At 43.8% G+C, this 24,584-nt stretch overlaps 3 protein-coding genes across 13 annotated transcripts in view; 1 reads left to right on the forward strand and 2 right to left on the reverse strand.

Moving 5' to 3' along the window:
- Positions 1 to 1,062: 1,062 nt before the first annotated feature.
- atg4c (autophagy related 4C, cysteine peptidase) lies at positions 1,063 to 9,548 on the reverse strand. Its single transcript, XM_076170176.1, has 11 exons — positions 9,354 to 9,548; positions 9,074 to 9,186; positions 8,166 to 8,249; positions 7,705 to 7,926; positions 5,927 to 6,269; positions 5,441 to 5,511; positions 3,954 to 4,159; positions 3,605 to 3,683; positions 2,756 to 2,832; positions 2,152 to 2,271; positions 1,063 to 1,814 (listed from the first exon to the last, which is right to left on the reverse strand). Exons 2-11 carry the CDS (start codon positions 9,147 to 9,149, stop codon positions 1,647 to 1,649), a joined length of 1,446 nt encoding a protein of 481 aa, XP_076026291.1. The 5' UTR covers positions 9,150 to 9,186; positions 9,354 to 9,548; the 3' UTR covers positions 1,063 to 1,646.
- Positions 9,549 to 10,081: 533 nt separating this feature from the next.
- Positions 10,082 to 24,584, forward strand: part of dock7 (dedicator of cytokinesis 7) — a 42,274-nt gene continuing 27,771 nt past the window's right edge. For 5 of the 11 annotated variants that reach the window (XM_076170181.1, XM_076170184.1, XM_076170192.1 and 2 more), the window contains exons 1-14: positions 10,083 to 10,307; positions 13,516 to 13,615; positions 14,369 to 14,544; positions 14,631 to 14,699; positions 14,819 to 14,948; positions 15,040 to 15,252; positions 15,586 to 15,671; positions 15,763 to 15,829; positions 16,290 to 16,439; positions 16,616 to 16,696; positions 16,890 to 17,052; positions 17,590 to 17,732; positions 17,898 to 17,991; positions 18,149 to 18,311. In XM_076170181.1, the coding sequence (XP_076026296.1) occupies positions 10,270 to 10,307; positions 13,516 to 13,615; positions 14,369 to 14,544; positions 14,631 to 14,699; positions 14,819 to 14,948; positions 15,040 to 15,252; positions 15,586 to 15,671; positions 15,763 to 15,829; positions 16,290 to 16,439; positions 16,616 to 16,696; positions 16,890 to 17,052; positions 17,590 to 17,732; positions 17,898 to 17,991; positions 18,149 to 18,311 (1,673 nt within the window). In that variant the 5' untranslated portion in view covers positions 10,083 to 10,269. Of the gene's footprint in view, positions 10,308 to 13,515; positions 13,616 to 14,368; positions 14,545 to 14,630; positions 14,700 to 14,818; positions 14,949 to 15,039; positions 15,253 to 15,585; positions 15,672 to 15,762; positions 15,830 to 16,289; positions 16,440 to 16,615; positions 16,697 to 16,889; positions 17,053 to 17,589; positions 17,733 to 17,897; positions 17,992 to 18,148; positions 18,312 to 24,584 lie in introns of all 11 variants that reach the window. The other 6 variants (XM_076170185.1, XM_076170187.1, XM_076170188.1 and 3 more) reach the window with 2 other exon arrangements.
- Positions 19,315 to 23,583, reverse strand: angptl3 (angiopoietin-like 3). Its single transcript, XM_076170194.1, has 7 exons — positions 22,891 to 23,583; positions 22,372 to 22,482; positions 22,103 to 22,214; positions 21,853 to 21,966; positions 21,484 to 21,579; positions 20,559 to 20,831; positions 19,315 to 20,426 (listed from the first exon to the last, which is right to left on the reverse strand). The coding sequence occupies exons 1-7, from the start codon at positions 23,419 to 23,421 to the stop codon at positions 20,245 to 20,247; spliced, it is 1,419 nt and encodes a 472-aa protein (XP_076026309.1). The 5' UTR covers positions 23,422 to 23,583; the 3' UTR covers positions 19,315 to 20,244.

A 24,584-nucleotide genomic window follows, 5' to 3' on the forward strand; every position in this document is an offset into this window, starting at 1 on the left:
CGGTCCCTGGTTAATGGGCTGTAGAGATGGTTAGCACGTACGATTAGTTTTAATCTACTACATTTGACTGGGAGAGAAAGGAATTGAATACATTTCAACACACCACTGAGGTTTGTACCCAGCACGGAAAAACGAGACAAACAAAGTCTTTTATCCGTCCGGAGCTTCTTCGGATTCTTCAAGTGGAAACAAAAAGAGGCAAAAACCCTTTAAGAAACTCAAATTTGTTGACTTTATTCAACCAATTCCACACATTTGACATTTGACATAACTTCATTCATTTGTATTGGTTCATTAATTGCAAACAGATGCATGCAGATGTTGTCATTTAGGAGCAGGACATCTGAGAAAAAGTTAAATTAGTGAAAAAATCAAGTGCATATTAAAGTAATTTGTAGTTCACTTCTGTTAGTTACTGCAAACATGATCTGGTAAAATACCAACAATATATACATAAAAAGGGAAATAAGAAATGTTACCATGACTTCTTTGTATCAAACAGATAATTAAAATGCCTGAAATAATTGGCCAGAACTATTAGTTGCATACAAACAAAATAATGAACAAGATTTGGTAGTTTTGCCACAGATTTCTTCATATGATGATGCACAGTTGATTGTTTCTTCATATGAACTAACATATTAACACAGTTTAACTCCCGCTGAAGAGATTTCCTATTAGTTTTCAGTGTGTGTGTGTGTTTGATAGATAAAGTGTATAATAATGTTGCAATGATCTAAGCCGACCGACTGATCTTAGCTATGAGTGTATATATAAGTGTATAAGTGTTTAGTGGGAGGTTTTAGCACTCTGTACCCTCTCGACCATCATGTCTTATTGCTAAGAGAAGGAAATGAGCACTAGTGTGAGTGAAAATTGGTGTTAGAAGAATGATTAAGGCAGTGTCCTTCAAAAGCGGCATGCTGCAGTTGTTGAGGTGTTTTATATGGGCAAAATATTCATCTCATTTGATGAAGTATTCTTGGCACAGAACTTTGTGGAAAGTTGCTTGGCTCGGGAACTTCTTCTCCCGTCTTTATCGAGGCTTTTTAGCACACTCACTTTGGCCAGTGATAATCACTTTCCGGAAACTAAATACTGGAGGTGTTTCGGTTCTGTGCAAGCAAATTTATGGCCCCGGCTCGTTCTAAAACGGGCTAATGCCGGGCTCAGTGCTTGTTATTCTGCAGCACGGTTAGTCTCAACTGCCTGGACGACAGCTGAGAACCAGCAAATCCCCTGCAAACTCATCCGATACACCAGATCTTCCGCAATCTGATGTGTTGGTAAACAGTACATAAATATCTATCTTTAGTCTATCTTCACTTCATAAAATCGCGAAGCATTACTGCAAAATTCCTTTTGTTCTTCTTTATCAGTCAAGATGAATGTGTAAAAATGAGACAGCCACACACAAAGGCTGTATCCCAGTGCGTTCCTGATCTGCCCATCCTGACCCTGAGTCTCCAGTGAGCTCACACGCCTAAATAACAAACTATTCTAACCAGACAGTGACTAGTTTTGCTCAAAATCTGCTCACAAACAAATATTCCAGTATTGAATCAATGTGTTTTGTAAAAAGTTCCGTAATCCTTAGTGTCACAACAGCTTCAGAGGCGGGAAGCAGTTTTACTCTGTGCGCTCTGTCAGAGCAGCACAAAGTCCCCCGCTGTAGTGACTGTCCTTCTTGGGTCACGGATGAAGGGCCACTCTCTCTTCTCTGGGGTCAGGCCCGCCGACAGGTCGTAATCTCTGCTGTGACCTTGCATGACAGTGAACGCCGGGTATTTCTCCCTCGCCGACGGCTGCAGCACCTGAAACAACACCAGAGGAAGAGAGCTTCGGTTAAGGGCTACAGTTAGGCCGCTAAAGTTTACTCTCATTTTTGTGGCAAATGAGAGGGGTCTCCTCTCATTTGTTTGTCGCCGGAGATTGGACATTTATTTTAATACACAAAAACAGAGACACAAAGTCCACTGAGCGTGACGAGGGAACGCTCTGGTTTACAACGTCGACCACACTGAGCAGATTTGTGGCTAAATGGTGCCATCTACTGGTCGGTCTCTCTCACAGACACTATCCCATTAGAACAAACAGAATGAACATCAAACAGTGAATAGACTCATAAACTCCTTTGTTCAGAATTCCCACCTTAGATAATTCCAGGCTGATTCTCTCATAATCCTCCGCACTTCTAGAATAGAAACCTATGGTGCAGCTGGGGTCCATCTTACTGAAAGGCATCTTCTTCGGTGACGGGCAATGAAATGACTAGAGGCGGAAAAAGGCAAAAACAAAAGAGAAATATCATACATGTGGGATTCAGACTGAAGGGTAAAGCAGTGAACACACTCCACGTCTGTGTCACCGCAGAATAAGCTGTATTCTGCATCATTTGATGAGTGAAATCCTATTTATCTGCTGTCACAGCATCCATAAATTCACAGCGCCGGTGTGTTGTCACATTGTATACCGCAGCATGCAAAAGCATAAAACAAAGTTGCTATACAGCGCCGCATGCTGCTTTTTGATGTGTGGGCCTTTAAATATTCAGGCTCATGGTTCCTAATCCTGTATTTGCCGTATTTCTCTTAAGTGGCAGCTTCACACGTCTGAGCAGCAAATAAATCAGCAGATAGGGACTTGGTAATTGGGCAGAGGCTGCTTTAAGATTCATACCCTTAAGTACTAACAGAAACTATTAAATTCACATTACTGGGAGCCCAGTCAGCTCGTCTGTGTAATTTCACATTACCTGGAGAGGGAAATCGCTGGTGCTGACATCCACAAAAGACTGACAGTAATGAGGGTCCATGTAAATCAAGCTGTCATCTGCAAGGACAAAACAAAAGACAAGTTATTCAAAAACATCAGATTATTACAAAAACGCCGCTATGCTCCAATTTCTATGCAGAGTAGCTCAAAGTCACCTGCTTAGTCGACTGCTGGGGCTTCTGAGCGTCAAATATGCCTCCCAGAAGGTTGTTGCTTTTTAATATCCACCAGGGTGGATTAGATTCTGCATAATCAGATGCGTTTGTACAAGCACATTCTTTACGCCCGCCAGAAAAGAGGTTGTCATTTAATTTTTGTGTGGGGGAATTACTTTTACAAACACGCAATTATATTCCAGCATTTGCATATGATAAATGCCGTGCCGGGCCGCGGCTTGGCAGGGAGAATGTATTGCTTGTCATTTAGACATCATCCACCACTGTATTTCAAATTGGTAAAATGTAAATGCGTAAATATTGACTGCCAAGATGTACAACTGAAGGTTCCTCCTGGCTCCTGAAGGTGATGAAGAGTGGCTCACTTTGGGGGGCCCCGGATGAAATTTATGCATGCCTCCTATGGAAATCAATTACAGCTCACAACTTGGGAGGTTTACTTGTGATAAATGGGCGAGGCTGTGATGGGTCACAGGGAATGAAGTGAGCCCTGCTTCACTCGCCTTCCGTCTCCACTCCCCTCTGCTTTCCCTCGCGCAAACAGGAATGCATTAACTTACTTTGTCTCTCCACATAAGAGGGGTGTATTATGCAAAATCCTCTGCTATTCATACCGACGCTTCTGGCTCTTTCCCCGCTACACAAACACTAACCTTGAAATCCAACAAAGTAGCAGGCCTGTTTGGGCTTCCCTCCGATGATGCCTATGCAGTACTCCAGACTCAGTATGCTCTAAATGCAGAGATAGGGACGGAGAAACAGACAAAGACATGTTACATCTGACTAAAAACCCTTAATCCCCCTCCTCCCCCCCCCCTGTATCTTGGGTGTACTTTGGAGGATCCTCGTAAATGGGTCAGACTAGTCGAGCGGCTATGAAGTAAGCAGTCACCAAATGTCACCTTCAACGGATGAATCCCATGTAATGAGACACAGCTCCTGTCTTTGGACCGTGGAAAGACACCCTAACAAAGACAGAAGGAGTCCTGAGCCGTCTCTCACCTTCGCAAAGTTAAAGTAGTCAGGGTTGGTCTTCTCCCCTCCCAGCCGCACCGGGATGAGGATGATGACGGCTCTACTGTCTGGCGGCGGCGGCGGCGGCGTGGCAGACGGTCGGTTGCTCTGCGAGGGAGGGGGGTCCGATCTCCCAGCGGAGTCTTGGCCCACCTTTGGTGCCCTGTGGCTATCAACCACATCAGCACTGTACACTGTGGGAGGATCAATAACACTAAAGGTCAGAAGGGGGTGATTTGTCTGGGTCAGTCCAGCTTCATGCGTTTTTTGTGCACATTTCCAAATTCTAAATATGGACAAAAGCAGAGTCCCAACTCAATGATCTACAGCTTTCATTAATGTTGTCAGGTACACCTGTGCGTTTCCTGCTACAAGCATAATGCCCTCTACGCAAAAAGGCCTAAATACTGATCATAAAGTTGTGACAGATGAAGATGATTCCTGCACTTTTCAACATCATTTCTCATCATCCACGTAAAAGGAAAGTGGGAAGGATGGACAGAGGTGTGTGTGTGTGTGTGTGTGTCTTTCTCGCCATTGGCAGGCTGCTGTCCTTGTTGTATTTAAACTGATTGACAGACCGACAGACAAGAGCATTACTGTCATCATTTGTGTTGTCATCATGAGTTGAAAAGCTCTCTGATATATATACACACCACACAGGTATAGTATGGTTTATTTAAAATGAAACGGCTTCTTTAATAATGTTGTAAATTCATCTGACTTCACCTCCCTGCGCAGAGTACTGAAGTGACAGATGATAAAGCTGAACAGGGGACAATAGTGTTTATACTTTTACAATTACAGATGAATTATGAAACGCACTTTTCATCTGAGTAGGACAAGTGAAGGAAAAACTCAGAATCCATTGCTGTGGCAAAATAATTTGGATGTAGAGCGACACATTATATTTGCCCCTTCATCTTATAATATTTACATCATGACCTTTGAAATTAAAGTAAAACCTTGCTTAGTTTCACTTTCAACAATTAATTTTCCTCCTCTTGCTGTTTTGTGTGTTTGGATATTTATGTATTCTTGCTCTCTCTCATTACCATCTAATCACTCCACATGTATATACAGTGTCAGAGTTCAAGATGTTCACTGCCAGGTTTCTCTGTAAGCTTTTCACACACACACACACACACACACACACACACACACACACACACACACACACACACACACACACACACACACACACACACACACACACACACACACACACACACACACACACACACACACACACACACACACACACACACACACACACACACACTTCTTTTGAGAAGAGGGGCTTGAATCAAAAACAGGTTATTGGGGTTAAGAAGAGGTTCTAGTCAGAGCGGACGCAGTCAGACTCCTGTCACCTTTCCTTGCCGCTGCCCGCCCTCTGTGCAGTGAAAATGAAGGGTCAGTTTGGGCTCTGTGCCCAGTGGCCATTTTATCAACAGCAGGCTCATCTTTCATACCTGTGCAGTCCTGGGAGACGTAGGCAGTTATACCTGCCAGGCCAGGGTCCATCGCCCCCTCGACAGCTTTCCTAAGAGAGAGAGGTCGGCAGGGAGAGAGAGAGAGCGGGAGAGAGAGAGAGTAGGAAAGAGATCGGAAGCGGGATGAAGTATAAACAGAGAGAGAGAGGGATTTTATTATCTTTAAGTTTCTGAATTGTGAGATGAGTGTGATGACGGAAGCACCAATCAGTAAAATGTTGAGGAGTGAGAAAGTCTTTTGAGGACAGTGTAACATAATCAGGCTGGACACATACAGCAGCCATTAATGCATTACTTCAAATACATTTCCCCTGTTATTCCCTGTCTGTATGTTTCGTACATCGTTTCAGATATTATCAGCGTGAACATGCCATATCTTTGCACTTCTAATAACTCTACAAACGTCTTCCTCTTGTATTTCCCCTCTACTGTGTAATCAGTTGCACACAAGGTCATCAGACTTACTTGAGGATGTGTGCCACCACAGCAGGTCCATACCAGTCCCCTGCTTGTTTGCCCTGTTCCAGGCCTAAGCAGACCAGCCTGTGGAGACCCAGCTGAGCTGTGGGGCTGTCCCCAAACCACGAGACCACTGAGCGGTGGTACAGCTCTCTCAAGTGGGCGTCGGCCTCCTCCGCAGGTCCTGGTGCCCAGTCTTGGGTCAGTTTCGGTGATCCAGGGTTTGAGGGCCTGTCGGAGGAACCCTGCAGAGAAGCTTCCAGGGAGGCCACCAATCGCTTGGCCGCACTGGTCGTCCAGGTCTCCGTGTCTAAAGGCTGGAGGGTCAGAGCTTTTGACCAGGTCCAGTCTGCGGAAGAATACATCATAAACAAATCGTCAGCCACTCTCAACACTAAAGCTCAAAAAGCAAGTATCCTTTATCAAAGTCTTCTATGGAACAGCACCGTGAATCCTTTCAGAACTTGGGAAATGAAAGTTTTTGCCTTAAAACAGACAAAACCTTGAGTGCTTCAGTAAGAGAAATTGGTCCCATTCTGTTCAATTATAAATCTAAGTGCCCCAATATTTCACTTTAATAGCCTGAGCCTTACAAACAGGGTGGGTGCCTAAGGTGGAGAGAATGGGAGTGGTCCAGGCCATAAATGGGGGCACAGTGCAGTCTAAGGTATTAACATAATGACCTTGATCCAAAGGGAATGAAAGTGAAATTGATCAATAAATATCTTTAAGTGGCCATTAGTCATTTTATAGAGAAATATTTCATTAGTGGCATATTTCAGATTTGACAGAAGAACAAGTTTTAAATATTGTTTTCTAAATGACTGCATTAAAGCGGCAGTCATCTCATAATGTGGACCCATAAAGTCGAGGACACTTGACCGACAATAGATCTGACAAAGATATGACAAATCCATTCATTTAAAATGTCTTCCAGATGGACAATAAGGGAAACTTTCTGCTTTTGCGAGAGTGAGGGAACTAACTGAGCTGAATTAAACTGAACATGAGACACAAACCTATCGGACATCAACCACACTGATCTGGATAGTCTCCTGTGCACTTGACACAAACTAAATTTAAATAATTAGGGTTGCTTCTCTGAGATTGATGACAGTTTTAAAATAAAGTTAATCCTAGAATAACTGCCCAACACTTAATATAATTACACTAGAATTAAATGTATAACTTTAAGACCTTTAATTCTAGTGTATCAAATTGGCCTGTAAGCTTTTGCTGTACATGCATGCTGAGGATATCGGCCTTTTTTTCCAAACATTAACAGCTCCAGGGTGTAGCTGCCCTCCTCTCGTACAATCATGGCTAAATGGAGCTGGCTGTAGCCTCCAGCCTAATGCACACTGCACCTCTGTCTGCTTTGTTTGTATTTGTCAAGGAATGTATGCAAGTGTTGTATAGATCACAACGTCTTGTCCCGTCTTGTTGTTGTTAGACATACTTGACATGTGGAGGGGGTATGTTGTAGAAAAAACGCTGCCCTAAGGGGGATTTAAAAGGTTGTACCAGACTGTAAAATCTATTCAGCCACTGGGCACATTCCCTGACGCATGTGTTAGGTATCTCCAAGGCGCTTCAGTCACAGCCAAGATACTGATTTCCAAATTCAAATTTCCCCAGCTAGTCCACAGATTTAAAATAGCAACCTCAAAACAACAGCTATGCTCCATTTGTATTGTTGATCTGGTAAGTATCTAGCTTCCATTTTCCTGATTTCTTTGCTGAAAGGGCTTTTAACTCGGTTGCTGAGCCTACATCCCACGTACCTCTGCCCAAAAAGTGCAGAATAAGTGCCTGAGCCAGCATCATCTGTCCAGCCCTCAACATGCAGCCCCATCCACAGTCTGAGGTTAGCGTGGAGCCAAGCAGGGGAGGAAACTCCTCCCTGTAGGTCAGCCACACACGAGATGCAAAATCCCTCCGGAAGGACTCCACGTTCCCCATGACAAAGTCCTCATCAGAGGAGGCTTCTGTAAGGCTATCGTCATCTGTGAGTGCAACAAAAGATGTAATCAATGCAGGGTTCGCAGTGGTTCTTCTTCTTTTGGCCCTGAACACCATTGACTGAAGTCATGAACAGACAGTTGGGGACAGGTGATGAACGTAGAACAGAAAAACTTTTTAAATCCATAAAAATGAGATTGAATAGATCAAGACCAAAACTACAAAATATGTTTATACTGTGTGTGTGTGTGTGTGTGTGTGTGTGTGTGTGTGTAAATTGTACCTTCAGCTTTAAAATGATAACATTTCCCCAGGAGCAGCACCGGAGAATTCCGACTGAAAGACGTTTTTGATTTCAGAGCCCAACCTACAACAAACAAGAAATAGACAGTGGGTCACAGTTTGGTTGACAGTTAATTTCAAAACTTTGATCCGTCTCAAAGCTCTGGCTCAGTCCCAACATCCCTGCCCACTGTTCTGTCTGAATCCTCTAAATGTTACATACAAGGTGACTGCAGCAATGTGGCAGAATCTCATCTTGACCAAACAGAACTGAACGTGACGCAGACAAATCAGAGTGGACAGTGTGGTCCAGAGAACTATTTTAAGAGCTGACTCAACAGCAGCAGCATCTTGTCTTGCAGAATAACACATCGTCTGACACTTGTTTGTCTACTGTATCCCAATGAGTACAGCTTTGTGTTGATCTCTTTGCATTTCACCTGAACACATTCATTACTCAAAGAAACTATTCGGGGCCTCTTTATTACATTTTTGTCACATCCTACATCAACTGACAACATGCAGGTACACAGTTTTATGTAAAGTTGATCCACGCACAGAGAACCAGTCATGGGGACAAATCAAGCATTGCTACTAGGAGAGAATACGTGCCATCATTCCCACCCACAACATAATCAATGCATGACCATCACAGCCTAGTGCCTTGATCAAGGGCAATGGCAGAAGCATTTAACCTAAACACACCTGTTTTCTACTGTAATAATAAGACCCAGATGAAGCAGTAGCTTTTCATGCGTTCATCCATTCTCCACACTAATATGATTGTTAGCGCCACATTAAGACTGTGGTGCTGTTCTAATAAAATGTAATGGAAGGACAGCGGGGCTCTTTGTGTGCGTTTACGTACGTGTGACGGAGAGTGTGTGTGGCCTCAAGCAAATTACTTACTGTACTTCACATTGTTCCACACTGACAGGAACTTTGTCTTCAATTTTTCAACCTCATCGCCGTCTTTATTCTCCATTTGGAATAGCAAGGAGTGGAACCCATTCCCACGTAGCCTACAAACACACAACAACGGGAACGCACAACACAAACACACACAGTTATCCACATAGCGAGGGGGGAGAGAGAGAGAGAGCGAGAGAGAGAGAAAGTTGGCTGTAGCTGTATCAGATCACAACAACATCACATCGGTTTGAACAGTTAGACATTAGCTCGCCGTTACCTTTGGGCTTCTTAATCCAACTTTTCCTCTCACAGCTGCTAAATAGCTAAACGCCCTAAAAATAAATCCATATTTTTACACAAATAAGTCAAAACACGCCCTTTACTGGCCGCGTAACGTCACAACTTTGCCTTGTGACTGCCAATGTTTACACTTTGAGGAAGTAGGACAACACAGGACAGCGGCTCTCGCGGTGTTTCGACAAGCGAGAATAGACCAGGTTGGTGACTCGGTTTATATATCAAGCTTGCCCGGGTGGGTGGAGTTTATGCTAACTGCTGACAATTCTCAGAGTCTGTAACGAAAACTCCGCCTACTTAGGTTGTTCGTTGTATCTTAACATGCACTCTTTGTTGTCAAAAGCTGGTCAGTGCATAAATGTGTGATGCGCAGCTAAACCGTTCATTACACTGTTCTACATTAGATTCTCCCTTGCAACTCAAAGCCATTTACTTGTGTATTTACTATTAAAGTCCACCAAAGGTGTTTTTGATGAGATATGGATATAAAGAACAGAGAGAACTTGTAAAACTAAAAGTTCATTTTAGGCATATAATAAGTGAATTTGTGTTTTTGATATTGATGTTATTGAAAAAATTATGTTCTCTCTCTCTCTTTGTTCCCCGTGTGTCAAATGTCCTAAGGAGAGTATAAAGTTATAAACATGTTTAGCTATAAGTGTGTCATGTATAGACTCTTGATGGTTAACAGGTCACTGGCATTGGTTCAGCGAGCTTGTGACTTGTGTGACTTGAATCGAGTGTAATCGTGGTGCGCGCGCCTCCATCCATTACGGTACCGTTCCCATTCTCCACTTCTCCCGTTTTCCCCAGCGCCCGTAGTGAGTGAGAGCGAAGCGGTGTCTGCTCCCTGCCTGCCTGCCTGCCCGGGATTCTCGTTAACGGCGGCCGCTGCCATGGCTGAACGCCGAGCCTTCGCCCAAAAAATCAGCAGGTAAAGACACGCTTCTCCGCAACGAGCTCGTACATGAACACCCGGAGCACTCGCGGGCTTACACACTGGTCTCGCCCCCCTTCCCCAGACCGCTGCTGGAGATACCGTGTGGAGTCGGAGGCCCGGCCGCCAGCGCAGCCTGCTAGCCGCCCGTTAGCAGCCGCAGCGGCAGAGATGCTCAGACCCACCCAGACACACAGCGACACGGCGCGGCTAGCTGCCTGCTGCCCGCTGCCTCGGTCTCAGACGAGAGGTGTATCATTATAGCTGCGGCGTCTTCGTTTAATATGACTGTAATAATTATCCAGGAAAAGGGAGTTAATTTGTTTTTGTTTTTTAAATCGTTAAATGTAGTCTGCTAGCTATCTCCCCCCAGCTAACGATGGAGAGCTCGGGACAGACTGAAAGAGATGTGGCAGAACTTTGATGTGGTTAATTAACAACAACACAGATAGCAGAAATCAGGTGAAAACAAAATGTCAGCGTACAAAAGGCTCCCTCAAACCTATCAAAGAGCGACATTATTATCTCCTCCCCACCCGCACACAGATCAAAGTAAGCTCCTTAACAATGGGCTTTGTTAAATGTCAGATGCCATCCTTCCATTCATTGTCTAAATGGCTCTATTGGCTCAATTTTCCTCTCTTATCGGCTTGTACAAGCACTTAATTCAACGTGCCTCTATTGTAATCATTTTACCTCGACTGCATTACTCTTTGTACATCAGGTAAAGGTACAAGCCGTGATCCAGATGTAAACAAAGGCTCCCCAGGCCACCAACATTCACAGCACAGGAGTTCAACCTGAAATCCCTCTGAAATTCGTTCAGTTGTATTTAAACTGCCAGTAAACCAGCAGACGGTGACTGTACAGTAGTCATTAATGTTTTGGAATGCTTTTAGAGCTTTGTTTACATTACTAATATGGGGAAATAACAGGAGAATTGCCTCTTTATCCGTTTAGTATCATTGCCGATACACAAAGTCTTTAATTGTGGATGTGAATTAAGCCCAAAATTGCAAATAGAAGGTTGCAGCATTAATGTATAGCTCCATAATGCACATGGAGGTACCTACTGACCTCATCAATTCATTGTGTAGCGATTAGAATTGTTTTGTAAAAGTCACTTATTCTGTAATGTTGACTGGTGAGAGGAAGAAAGTGTGCATGTGCGTGGCTCATGCTTGGGATAAGTAATAATACAGGCTGGACTGATGGATGAATGACACCAAGCTGACATGTGAAATTTGCAAAATGATAGTCATTCGCACAACTTTTGTCTGACACGTGCATGAACCCAATCCAAGAGTTGAACACTGACGTATTGACGTGATGAAATAACGCCGTGTAGCTTTCCAGATGGATTATGGCGACGATCTGAGGTTTTGGGGGAGGAGGAACATCTGCTCTCAGTTTTGTTTTCATTTTCCATATGGGAAAACTGTACTTAACTCAAACATGGCTGTCCACATGTTCAACTAGAGTTTTCGATAACATATTCTAGTATGATGATGGATTAGATTACATGTTGGTGTTGAGTGTCTAATTATCTGGAAAAAAAACCTGTGGTCAATCAGTATGTTGATTTGTGTTTGGATGTCAGGACTAAAGGAGCACGCCTCTCTGTTGTAGTGTCCATGCTGATCTCACGCCCACTTATTGAAGCTATGCATTGATCCGTGGAGCCTGGGCATGCCCCATCATGTGGCAGGAGAGTCAGACAGGATTAGGCTGAGATAACTGATAATCAGCAAAGTGACGACGGCGTGACTATGGAATGCCAGCCAGTTAAGCAGTAAAAAAGTACCGCAATGACCTCAAATCTGACTTAGAGTTAAAGCAGAAGCTGACACATACAGAACTGAAGAATATGATATTAACAAACAAATATTGGGTTACATTAGCTTGCATCTGCTGTGTGGATCTGTTTTCTCTGCTCTCTACCTGTTCTTGACCCTCAGAAATGGAATTGCATTAGATGTCGTACAGTATTTTGCGACCAGTAGATCGCCAGCGAATTTGTAGAAGTAGAAAGTTGCATGTGATCTTCAAGAAGGCAAAAGTTTGCTTAATTGAGTTATTCCTCTGTGCAGTGACCAGAGCTAAGTAAAGGTCTGGTAAGAGGCATTGGGGAGGACTGTGGAATGTGTTTGTTGGTTCAGCACTTCCCTTTCCCCAGCAGTGACAGCACGGCGCTGCACCGCAGAGAGGCTGCTGGATCTCTACTTCACTGTCATGTTTGTCACAAGATAACTGTCTGACTTGTCCATCTTTTATTTTATAGCCTGATAATAAGACATTGAGAGCTTTGACCTTATGTGTCTGGCAACCTGACTACTGGTGTCCAGAGACCCATTTGACTTCAGATCTATACCTCTATGATGAAAGATACCTTGAGAATGTCTGACCAGGAGTTTGATGCCACTGCTTGTTGTATGCTGCTTGTAATAAGCAGTTCTAAAAAGGAAATTGAACAACTTGATAACCGTTTTTATCCTAATTGCCCTATAACATAACCCTTAATGTCATCCTTGGTTTTAATTTGCCGTGGCTTGTTTCATCTCACCGTACTCGCTGCATTGTTGTTCCGTTCAAGGGCAAAGGTGTCTGAGCAGAGTTGGTGGTTGCTGTAATTTAAAGGGGCTTTGCGTGTTTGTGGCAACTGCAAAGGTTGAACACTAAGAGCTTTCTGCTGACCACCAGGGTCCCAGGGTTTTGATTTGTTTCTTTCCTCTCTGCCTGGCTGTAATATACGATGCTGTTTGAGGGTCACTGTAAGGCTGTCTATGATCTTTTTGGGTTATCACATATTCTAGTAACGCTTAACCTCATTCATATTTGATAGATAACGCTCCAAGTCTCACTGTCAGATCTCTAGAAACTACTTGTTGTTATGGTCTTGCATAATAAAGTAACAAGAAGTAGAGTAAGCTGTTTAGTTTCTAATCATAGAAGAATGATGATGATTTCTTCAGGGGTATAACTTTTCCCTTCAGTGTTTCTCATATTGCAAAATCAGCTCAATCCTGTAAATTATACCGTCACTATTGTGGACAAAATATTGTTCTGTTGTTGCATTATGAGTTCCCCTGTGTCTCACTTGAAATTACAAACAAGCCTCTTAAGTCTGATTTGGGAAAGATTGTGTGACAATGACTGGATTCCCTCCTTCCTTTCCTTTCTTCCCTCCCTCCGTCTGTCTTCGTAGGACCGTGGCAGCAGAGGTCAGGAAGCAGATAGCTGGCCAATATGGGGGCTCTCCACAGCTCTTCAAAAACCTCAACGTGGGGACCACAGCAAGCAACACAGTGAGTACTCTCTGGGAACAGTTGTAGGACAGATTCTACCAGTATTACTTATTCCCTGCTAAATTCTGTGATAGGTAACCGCTGATTGGTCTGCTTGTGACACCCAGTCTCTGCTGCAGTGCTTGTAGGGTTAATATGTCTGAGTCAAGGCAGTGTGTTTGTCGATGGGAAGGTGACAACGACCCCAACAACCCCCCTTTCCTTCCCTTAATTAGTCTAAAGTTGTCTTTTAATTAAACTCCGAAAGAGTATTTGTGTTGAAATTCCTCTAGAGAGACAAACACACATCCACACACTCTTACATTCATCCTGTTGAAACAAAGATTCCCTACGGGTTCACCATTTTAGAAACATGCTAAGACCCAGGAAACCATTAGGCAGCTTGAGTTTCAGTTTCCTCTGGCCTTTAGCACCAACATGAAGTAACCCTGACTACACACAGCTGCAGGTCCAATAAACAAAATATAAAATATAAAATCGTCAAGTGTTTGCCAGCATCACAAATGCATCTTTTCTCTGAGTTTAATGCATAAAATTGAAGATAAGCTCAACAGGACTCCTCAGTGTGTGTTCCTCTCCTCTGAACTTGTGTGTGGAGTCAGTCCTCTGATACTTATGTACTAACAACGTAATATTTAATACATGTAAAATAGGCAAATAAAGAAAAGCAGACATGAGAAAGATTTCCATTTCTTCACAGCTGATTAACAAGCATCTACTCCGCATCTACTCCTCCCCCTCCTCACCCACCAGGTCCCCCTCACAGAAGCAGTGGAGCCGGTGGATTTTGAGGAGTACCTCATCACTCACCCTCCTGTCGTTGAGTCAGGCCCACTGAGAGACTTGATTGAGTTCCCCCCTGATGACATCGAGGTCATCTACACACCCAGAGAATGTCGCACAGTGGTACAAGCTGTCCCAGAGGAAGGGTAAGGGTGCTGGATCAATCTTGTATGGTCTTTGTGGTGCACTTTAATTCTGGCTTTTGTTTAAGTAATGGTTTGTCTGTCTGCAGGGACACTGATCCTCATGTCAGAGACTGTGTTAGGTCCTACACAGAGGACTGGGCAGTCGTCAACAGAAAGTAAGACTTTTCATGGTCTTCATCAACTGATCCAGCCTCTCTGAATAACTTCATAGAATTTGGATTAAATTGTTAAGTGATGTAAAAGCTTTGTATCTAACTTTGTACTTCATGACCAGGTACCACAAGCTTGGTACGGGCTTTAACCCCAACACTTTGGACAAGCAAAAGGAGCGTCAGAAAGGGCTTCCCAAACAAGTGTTTGAGGCTGATGAGATGCCAGACAGCAGCAGCTACCAGGACGACCAGGTACCAAACCTGTTACATTCATTCTGTGAGAAAGGAGGCAATTCACATGTATCAATAGTTTCCTTATAGTAGTCTGTTGTTTGTCCCAAAGGACGACCTGAAGCGACGGTCTATGTCGATAGACGACACTCCTCGGGGTAGCTGGGCCTGCAGCATCTTCGACTTGAAGAACTCCCTGCCCGATGCCCTCCTCCCCCACCTCCTCGACCGCGCCCCCAATGAGGAGATTGACCGCCACAACGAAGACCAGCGCAAGAGCCACCGCCACCGGGAGCTCTTTGCCCTGCATCCCGCCCTTGACGAGGTAGAGTGCCTCCTCTTCTATGTATGCTGGAATGTGTTTGTCTTCTATTTAACCTTTGACATGCCGGTGACTGCTATTCATTTTTGTCATTTGGTCAACTTTTGTGAGACATGAACTGGCTGTCTTCAAAATGTACAATTCAATTTACAAGGAAATTTTGTGCATATGCAATTATTCCATCTGATTGTAAAAGATAGGACAGAAGGCGCCACCGATTCTATGCTTCCTAAATGAAAACACAAGTATTAATGAATAGATTTTTCTCTTGTAACAACACGCATGTAGCACTTTTCATGTTTGCAATGGTCTTAAGTGTGATTTGTCCATGTGCAGGAGGAGCCCATTGAGCGCCACTGTGTGCCTGATGTACCCAAAGAGCACTTTGGCCAGCGGCTACTCGTCAAGTGCTTGTCCTTGAAGTAAGTGTTGACCGGCCTTTTCGCAGGAAGCTCTTGTATTTAACTGCTGCTTTCTGCTGACCTGCTCCTTTTTTCTCCCCTTCTCTTGAAGGTTTGAGATCGAAATTGAACCCATATTCGCTAGTTTGGCCTTATATGATGTCAAGGAGAAGAAAAAGGTAAGCTGTTATGCTTTCCTCAGTGCTACCTCAGCCCTGAGTTGTTGGATCGCTTCTGCAGACGATTAAAAGTTGTTGGGAGGCCAACATGAATTTGATGAATGGGCAATAAAATTTTATGTTGCAGCCCTGTTAGGTTTGTGGGAATGCAGGTAAATCTTACAATGGTACTACGAACCCCATCCACTGTTTGTCCTGCCCTTTAACTGACAAACACTAGAGGGTAGTAGCTGCCACGATAAGCAGATCTCTCACATATTTTACTCTGCTCCGGTGCTCCATTACTTCACACAGCGGGTTGTTTGTCTCTGAAATGTTGTCATTTTTGTCAACTACTATAAGCGTAGAAATCAGGTCGCAGTTCCACAGGACAAGAATTACAGCTACATGGTGCTGTCACATAGGCTTGTCTTTGATTTTGATACTGAGTGTTCTGTCTCCATTTGTCTGTGTCCATCAGATATCGGAGAACTTTTTCTTTGACCTGAACTCCGAGCAGACGAAGGGAATGCTGCGTCCGCACATCCAGACGTCGGCTATCTCTACACTGGCGCGCTCTGCCATATTCTCCATCACCTACCCCTCTCAAGATGTCTTCCTTGTCATCAAGGTAAAACTGTGATGATAGAATCTCCTCTTGTCTTTTAGGTCATTTGTCGTGGCTGAAGCAGTTGAAGTGATTTGAGTCATAAAGTCTCAGATGTATTGTCCCCTGTTCCCTGCGTGGTATGATCAGTTCATTGCTTAAGAGTGTGTAACTGAAAAGCGTGCATGCTTTGTTCACAGCTTGAGAAGGTCCTGCAGCAGGGTGACATTGGAGAATGTGCCGAGCCATACATGGTCTTCAAGGAGTCAGATGCTGCTAAGGTATAATCTCTAAGAAACATCATATATTGGATGATGAATTTTGCACCAAATTGTTTAGATATTATTTAAGGGGTGATCGTAGTTCTAATACAATGTGATACAAGATAATAAATGAAATAAAACATTGTTTGAACTGCGTTTTCCTAGAAATGCAACCCATTCTATGTAGTTTACCTTACTTTCTTTTAAATAGAATAAAGAAAAGCTGGAGAAGCTCCGCGGCCAGTCTGAGCAGTTCTGCCAGCGCCTGGGCCGGTACCGTATGCCCTTTGCCTGGACCGCCATACACCTAATGAACATCGTCAACAGTGCTGGCAGTCTTGAGAGAGATACAGAGCTGGAGATGAGCCTCTCAGGTCAGAAGACCTTTCTGTCTTTTTCCTTTCTGTTTCCACGTTTCAACCTCAAAATCAGGCCAAAAACATTCAAAATGTTTTATTTCAATGTCTACACACGGTCTGAATGTCAGAGGCTGTGCTAGAGTCCAGGCAGTCATGCATGGGACACATGTGGCCCTGTCAATACATAGTGTCACACACATCAAAATCTTTATCTAAAAACAACTTTCAAACAGCAAATAGTAGGTGATGCAAATCAAACAAGGAGCAAAACATATACAAAGTAGCCAGCCATATCGATCCATCATGCGTTATTTTGAGTGTGACCTTTTGTGTTTGCTTAACCGTCGACCTCACAAGATAATTTTGATGCCGACTGCAAACTACCGGCTTTTTGTGACAAGACAGATCTCTTGTTCATGTGGAACAGAAAAACAGGATTCACCATGTGCCCGTTGTACAAAATGCCAAATAACAAAAATGGCAACACTTTTAACAACAACACTCAAGAATGTTTTTTTTTTTAAATAAAATGTGTGTGTCGTCTTTCTGCAGAGAGAAAAGGCTCGTGGTCAGAGAGGAGGAACTCCAGCATCATGGGAAGGCGTTCTCTGGAGAGGACCACCAGTGGCGATGAAGCGTGTAGTCTGACAGGCTTTAGACCTGCCACGCTCACCATCACCAACTTCTTCAAACAGGTCTGCAAATCTCCGCATCTGTCCATGAAATACATGTACACACAATTCATTTATGTACGCTTCGTTAGGTCACACGGGGACGTGAGAAATCCTATAGCCTACTACACTGTGCTCTATTTTATCTCCGGCCTATTTTTACATTGCTGCACTTTCTGCATGCTTTAGGAAGGCGACAGGCTGAGTGATGAAGACCTCTTTAAGTTCCTGGCCGATATGAGACGGCCATCTTCAGTGCTGAGGAGACTCAGACCCATCACAGGTACAGACATTCCCACTGTTTCATGTATCGATTGATTGCAATAGATGTATGATTTGTATCCCCTCTTCCTCTGCCTCCCTTCATCACTTTCGTTGCGTGTCCTGATGTCATCTCTCATTCCCTGTCCCATCTGTTATCTTGTGTCTCTCCACCACAGCCCAGTTGAAGTTGGACATTTCTCCAGCGCCAGAGAACCCCCACTATTGCCTGACCCCCGACCTCCAGCAGGTTAAGCCCTACCCAGACAGCAGAGTGCGCCCCACCCGAGAGATCCTGGAGTTCCCCGCAAGGGATGTCTACGTGCCGAACACCACGTACAGGTACGGATACACAATACAGATAACCCATTTGGAATGAGGGCAAAGAGGCGGAGCTCTGAGTAGAAGCCTTTGCTTTTAAACAAAAGTACAGGCTGTTTTTAAAGATTTACATTTACAAACGCTTCTTTGGCTTTCATGTTTTTCTGGAACGTTATCCAGGCATTAGCCTCAGATGGAGATGGCACAAACTCCTTTAATGAGCCAGACACAAGTTCCTCATATGCTACTGGTCAGCTTGCTTGATATAGGCACCAGATTAAATCCTTACTGTGATTTACCCAGAAACTAAATAGAAACGACTTTCTTCAGAGTCAGTGTGTGTCAGCTTGATCTTTTCTGGCTGCGATGAGTCTGACAGACGCTGTGGTATCATCACTGGTTAATGTTCACCACCTCTTGTCTGCCTTCTGTGTACACATTCCATCTGGTCTAAAGTTATTTTCGTCAAGGTCACATGGAAGCATGTGGTTATTATCGGACACTGGTACTGACATTCCTACTGTAGATGAACTCAATTCAGACCCACAGCAAACTAGCATTACAGTTACTACCATTTTCCTTGTCGGAGCAAAGCTGTATCTGAATACTCGAGATGCTAGAGATGAAGCATAGTTTTGCTTTAGTGACTTTAATAAGTACTTCTGTCATTCTCATATATCAAAGGTTGAACCTGAAAAATGATTCTTTGTTGCTTAATTGTATCTATCGGTTCTGCTTTACAAATGCAGGACTACATATTGCGACTAACCACAGTTATCCACACACATGGAAGCATTATATCAACCAGGCTATTACATATCAATACAAAGACACATACCATTTGTTGTGAGTATAATACGTCTTACTGACTGTGCTAGTGTGTAAACTTTCATCTAAATATGCATCAGAGACATTACAAAGATACAAAAGATAAATAGCAAAAACAACTCACCGTCACTGTAATCTCACCTTGGTGCTTTAAACATGTAGATATAATAAACAATCGTGTTGATTTTTGTTGATATCTTGTCATAAATATGATTTATTAGAGCACCTAGTTACATGACAGGTTGAAGTATTAGTACTGAATGTAACTCTAACAATAGGCCCATTTATGTAGTAAGGACAGACAAGAGTCAATATGACCCAGTAACATAGGAAATACATGGAGGTTACCTCACTCTAACACTTAACACTAAACGGATCCATTTAACAGAATGAACATGGTTTAAATACTTTACAAAGTAAAAAAAAACAACTTTTGAACAAACCAGAGTAAAACCTTCAGTGTCCTATGGAAGAAGACCTGTATCTCCACCTATTTGTACTGGATTTGACAGCATCTCCACTGTGGATGAGGTTAATAAGAACCATCTGGGCCACGCATAAATATAAGGGGAAAAATACTTTTGTCAGACAAATTCACTCGCCTGGGCAATTTGGAGACTTTTTGAGATACAGCTTTTCTCCAGGACTCTGATTTATATTTGCATTTGTATTATTATGCATTCTAACGTTGCAAACATGCGAGACAATGTACACGTGACAAAGATGTAATAGTGGCACTGAATTGGGTCACTGGTGTGGACCAATAAACGTGGACCATAGTGGAAGTGATTGCAGGTGTTGCGCAATCGCGTTTCTACTATCCCGTCTGAATGCAACCCAGAAGGTTAACGACCTGCTCCAGGCGGTTGCATCACTATGACAGTTCAGCAATTTCTTCTTTGATGTTGATATCACTCCGGGCTTGTTATCTGCCGGTTAGCACACCGGCCCTTTGACAAAGCGGCGTTTTGAAGCTTAACCTCACAGGGACACTACGACTTTTCTGTTATATACATCGATTATGTCTATATGTGTGTCATTTATGTCCTTTTGCACATTTCTCTTTTGTGGAATTTGTGAAAAATGGCAATTGTGTCGCAAGAGAAGTTAGATGTTGTGGCTAGGTTCAGTTGAGACTTTCAGCAAAGGCAGGACGGATGCTGATCTTGGTCATCTTGAGGGCGTGTGAGGGCCCTGTGCCAGGCTTCCAGTGGATAACCTTCCTCCTCGCAGAGCGTCCCTTTGGCCTCAACCACAAGTACTTTCCATTAAGGTTGGTCTCTCCACAGGCGTTGAACCACCAACCACCTGTTAAATTGTCAGGAAGAGCACCATTAGACATGCAGACATCCTAGTGCTTTAGTTTGTATTCTGGTGCTCAGTAGGGTTGTGCGTTAACAAAGGCCCTTGTTTGACAGTACAGACTTATCCCGTCTTTACCTGTGTAAGTACGAGCGCATTGGGAGTTTCGGTGGTTGTCGTTGTCTCTGTCTTTTGTGGAAAAGCTCACGCCGGTGCTGTTTGCGATGGCATCAGCCAGGTCGCCGGAGAAGTGGCTGAGGTGAAGGGTGTAGTTGGTGTAGGGACCGTCCAACGAGAAGTTGTATTCAGCCCAGTGCTTCTCCTCCTTCCAGTCCTCCAGGTCCACGCGAAGGGTGTAAGTTCCCTGCTGTGTAAGGCTGTGGATCTTCTTCAAGCCCAACCAGAACTCATCTGCACAACACAGAAATCAGATTTTGTCTTTTTATGATGTTTCAAATAGAGAAGAAGTCCTTTTGCAGTTCTTCTTTTGTCTGTGTCTTGTCTGTTACACATCCAGAAGGCTTGGAGACACCAGTAGGTCTCAGAACCTTTGCCTGGTCCTGCATGCTGCGGTCAACTTAAATTGGTATTTTCATTAGTTGTAAAAGGTAGTTGTGAAAAAAAAAAAAAATTCATCCATTTAGAATGTGGTGTGACAGCACCTTATGACTGGCTGTCCAGCTGTCTAAGCCTAGTGGGCATTGGATGTACTCAGACAATAGAGGAAGTCAGTTTTGTCGGTTCATGGCTGATATGTGCTAGTTATTGTTTCCTACAGGAAAGACCAATGTTTCCTATTGTTCTTCCCCCACCCTCTTAAATCCGTGTTAGGGGATTATGGGGAATCAGTCATATGCTCATTATTGATTTAAGTCTGGACTCTAGCAAAATGTACTCGGATTAGCAAAACCCTTTATGTCCGTATGAGTCGTATAAGTGGGTGTTAATGAAGATATGTGTGTATTATAGCAACAGGGTACTTATTTTCAGAAAGGAATATCATTTAGTTTTGTCAAATGCAAGCTTGTGCACATTTGAGATTTGACTTCAAAAGTACACTTACTTTCCAGATTTCCAAAGCCTTTCTCATACTTTTGCCATGTCTGGTCAAAATCCACTGAACCATCGACCCGGCGTTGGATGACCGTCGCACCCTCGTCTGTGGAGCACATGAACAAAAGTTTAGACAATTGACTAACCAAGTCACACACAAGTTTCCCAAGTGTATACGGAAGCCTCCTTGTCTTATCATAGATAAGAGAGGTCGGTTATCAGACCCAGTTAGATAATCTGTTCTGTAGTTATGAAGAGCACTTAAGCTTTTATTGTTGTTGTATGCTGATTGTAGACATTTGCTGATTCCTTAAATACGGTTGTTCTTATGCATATAAAGGCATAAACGCTATGTTTGGGTTGCCTACGTCTTACCCACCTGAACTCATGTCACAGTAAACATTGAATGGCTCTGATCGATTTGGCTTGATAACATAGATTCCATTGTTGCGTTCTCCTCTGTCAAACAGTCCCGTGCAATCCATAGGGAGATCTGAAACACAACGAAAAGAGACGATGACAGAGAGAATGGTAATAACTGTGGTTATGGTTCCAAAAAAACACCCTAGCCTTCAGCCGATAGAAATGTTACCCCCTTGTGTAACTAAGGACATGTTTAATGAATATACCTTTTGTGTTGAGGCCAGTTGAGTTTTCCATCAGATATTCAAACATATCAGGGGCCACTGGGTCTGAATCCACAGTCTTTTCAATTGTATCCTGGAAATTGTCGTTACCAAGCTGCAAAAGAATGCCCAAATAAAGATTCACTGTTAAATGATATTAGATGTAGAGAAAACTCAGACGTTGCTAGCAAAAGTTTAAAAATTCACTTTAAAATAGCTCTGTAAAATGTTACAGCTTCTTCTGCATTGAACCGAGGAGAAGTCTTGCCTACCTTGTCTTCCAAGTTTTTAATCTTGTCTTTCTGGTTATCAAGCTGATCGTGCTGCTCCTTCACCGCTTTCAGCAGATTGGTGATCGTTCTCTCCTGGGCCTCAATCACGTCCTGAAATTGCAAGTATCGAATTCGTGTACGTGTTTAATTTAGCAACGGTTTGAAAAGCAACAGTTGGCTGCTCTAATTGGACATATTGATGACCAACTGTATGAGTTCTATCAGTAAGACTAGACATGCATAGAGAATAACAGTCATGATGAGGATAGTAATCAAGCAGTAGTGATGTCTAGGATTTGGACTGACACTACTATCCCTCAACAGTTAGCCAAAGTATAACTCATGATAAGAACACCAATAATCTTACTACCGTATATAAATTATTAACAGGCCTCTTACTTTCTATGAGCACCATGCAGTGATCATTTACAGTGGATGTTATTCAAGGTAGTTCAGCTAATTAAATGTGTCTTGATTGCTAAGTAAGTAAGTTTGGTAAGGGAGTAATTATTATCTCACCTTGAGTGATGTGATTTCACCGAGCTGCTCAGCAGGAATGATACTCTGCGACAATCCCTTCAGCCTCTCCTCGAGGCTCCCCACCTTGCTCTGCAGCTGCGTACGCTCCTGTATGATGCCGTTGATCTTAGAGTTGATTTCCAGCGACAGGTTTCTGATCTCCTCGTTGTTGGCCTTCAAGAAATTAGTTGTCTTTTTCAGCTCCTCTTCCTCCTCCTTAATTTCCGACGTGACCACCGAGAGCTGGTAGAAGGAGCGGTCGAAGATGTTCAGCTTTTGGAATATGTCGTTGATCTGGGCCTTGGTCTTGTGGACGAACTCCCGCAAACTCTGGCCGAGCTGGAGGAGGCCGTTTGCAAGTAGGCGAACGTCATCCAGCATGGCGAAGCGCGACTTGGCCTCAGTTGGGCCCGGTGGGGTAGTTAGGGCGTAGGATGGCAGGGTGGGGTGCTTGTCTCTGCCCGACGGCCCCCCAGTAGGCACGGCAGCGGCGAGGCTGGCTAGCAGCAGCAGCAGGCACAGCAGCTTCATCCTGGTTTCTTGTCCAGGCTCGGATTGTGGAAAGGAAATTCAGACACACTTATTTTTCTCTGCTCTCGCCTTCCTCCACTTTGTGCAACTCCCCCTCTTCAACCCTCTCTGTCTGCCTATTGCCCAGACTACCTCCCGGTTAAAATGACGTGAGAGCAGCAGGCTGCCCTGTGTTATATGCTGCCCTCCCAGTAGAGGAGGGGGGGAGGATTAGCTGATCATTAAACCCTACTATGTTTTAGCTCTGTTCCCCACCTCCTCCCAAATCCCCCCAGAGCCCTCCCTCTCCTGAACAAACAAATCACAGCAGTGAGCAAATGACAAATACACCCCCTTCTTTACTGCCCATTTAACCCCAATCCGCCTCCCCCTCCCCTCCCCTCCCCTCCCCTCCCCTGCCCTCCCCTCCCCTCCCTCCATACCACACCCTGCCTACGCTGCTCTCCATCTGTGGTGCAGCGCTTTAGCTGATCAGCAGAAAGCCAACAATGGCCATCACAGCTTTTGATAGATCGTCAGTCTGATCAATCTCAAACCTCATGGTCCTGCACACACTTTGCTCTGATTGATAATGCTGTGTGTAATTAATGCCCTCTGGTTTGATTTAGCGTCCTGCTGAATCAGCCTCACACCAATCTGCCCTCTCTCTATTTCTCTCTCTCTCTCTCTCTCTCTCTTTCCCCCTTTCTTTGGCTGGGGAAGGGTGGTGGTCTTGCCGACTGTGCCAGGGTTGTGCTTCTGGGCATGAATGATGTCGGAGGGTTTGGACAGTGTGTACTCGTCATCTCGCTTTTTATTGCTCAGCCACTTCATTTCTTCAGGTTTGTCATGCATTATACCATCACTCAAAATCTAGCACAGATGAACTGGTGAAAAGAAAAAGGTTTACCGATTCGCTTGCAGCTTTTACCGGGATCATTTACGTACAGAGTCGTGTCATAAAAGCAGGTCTTTATGGGTAACTGCTGGCGAGTTGTTTCAGCTGGCTGTCTGCTAAACTCTGATGCAGTCTCTGTGTCGGTGAAACATTGCCTCTACTTACCACTTCATCCTGACAGTGTTTAATCCGTCCTTGTAATGCCTTCCAAAAAAGAGGTAGCTTTTTTTTGTAACGACTGTTTTCACTTTGGCAAGTGTCCAACTGACTTTCTGGAGTGTTTTTA

The sequence above is a fragment of the Genypterus blacodes genome, unplaced genomic scaffold (assembly GCF_046128005.1).
Source record: "Genypterus blacodes isolate CSIRO-AG114 ecotype Tasmania unplaced genomic scaffold, CSIRO-AGI_Gbla_v1 ptg000215l_1, whole genome shotgun sequence".
NCBI lineage: Eukaryota > Metazoa > Chordata > Actinopteri > Ophidiiformes > Ophidiidae > Genypterus > Genypterus blacodes.

Bases quoted from the DNA above. Each gene is read 5' to 3' on its own strand.
- angptl3 (XM_076170194.1), bottom strand. From the start codon at position 23,421: ATGAAGCTGCTGTGCCTGCTGCTGCTGCTAGCCAGCCTCGCCGCTGCC. The intron at 22,483-22,890 runs GTGAGATAATAA...TTGCAATTTCAG, and splicing joins GTGAAATCACATCACTCAAG to GACGTGATTGAGGCCCAGGA. The intron at 21,580-21,852 runs GTGGGTAAGACG...TGTGCTCCACAG, and splicing joins TTACTGTGACATGAGTTCAG to ACGAGGGTGCGACGGTCATC.
- atg4c (XM_076170176.1), bottom strand. From the start codon at position 9,149: ATGGAGAATAAAGACGGCGATGAGGTTGAAAAATTGAAGACAAAGTTC. The intron at 8,250-9,073 runs GTAAGTAATTTG...TGTTTGTTGTAG, and splicing joins GTGGAACAATGTGAAGTACA to GTTGGGCTCTGAAATCAAAA. The intron at 5,512-5,926 runs GTAAGTCTGATG...TCTCTCTCTTAG, and splicing joins GTGGTGGCACACATCCTCAA to GAAAGCTGTCGAGGGGGCGA.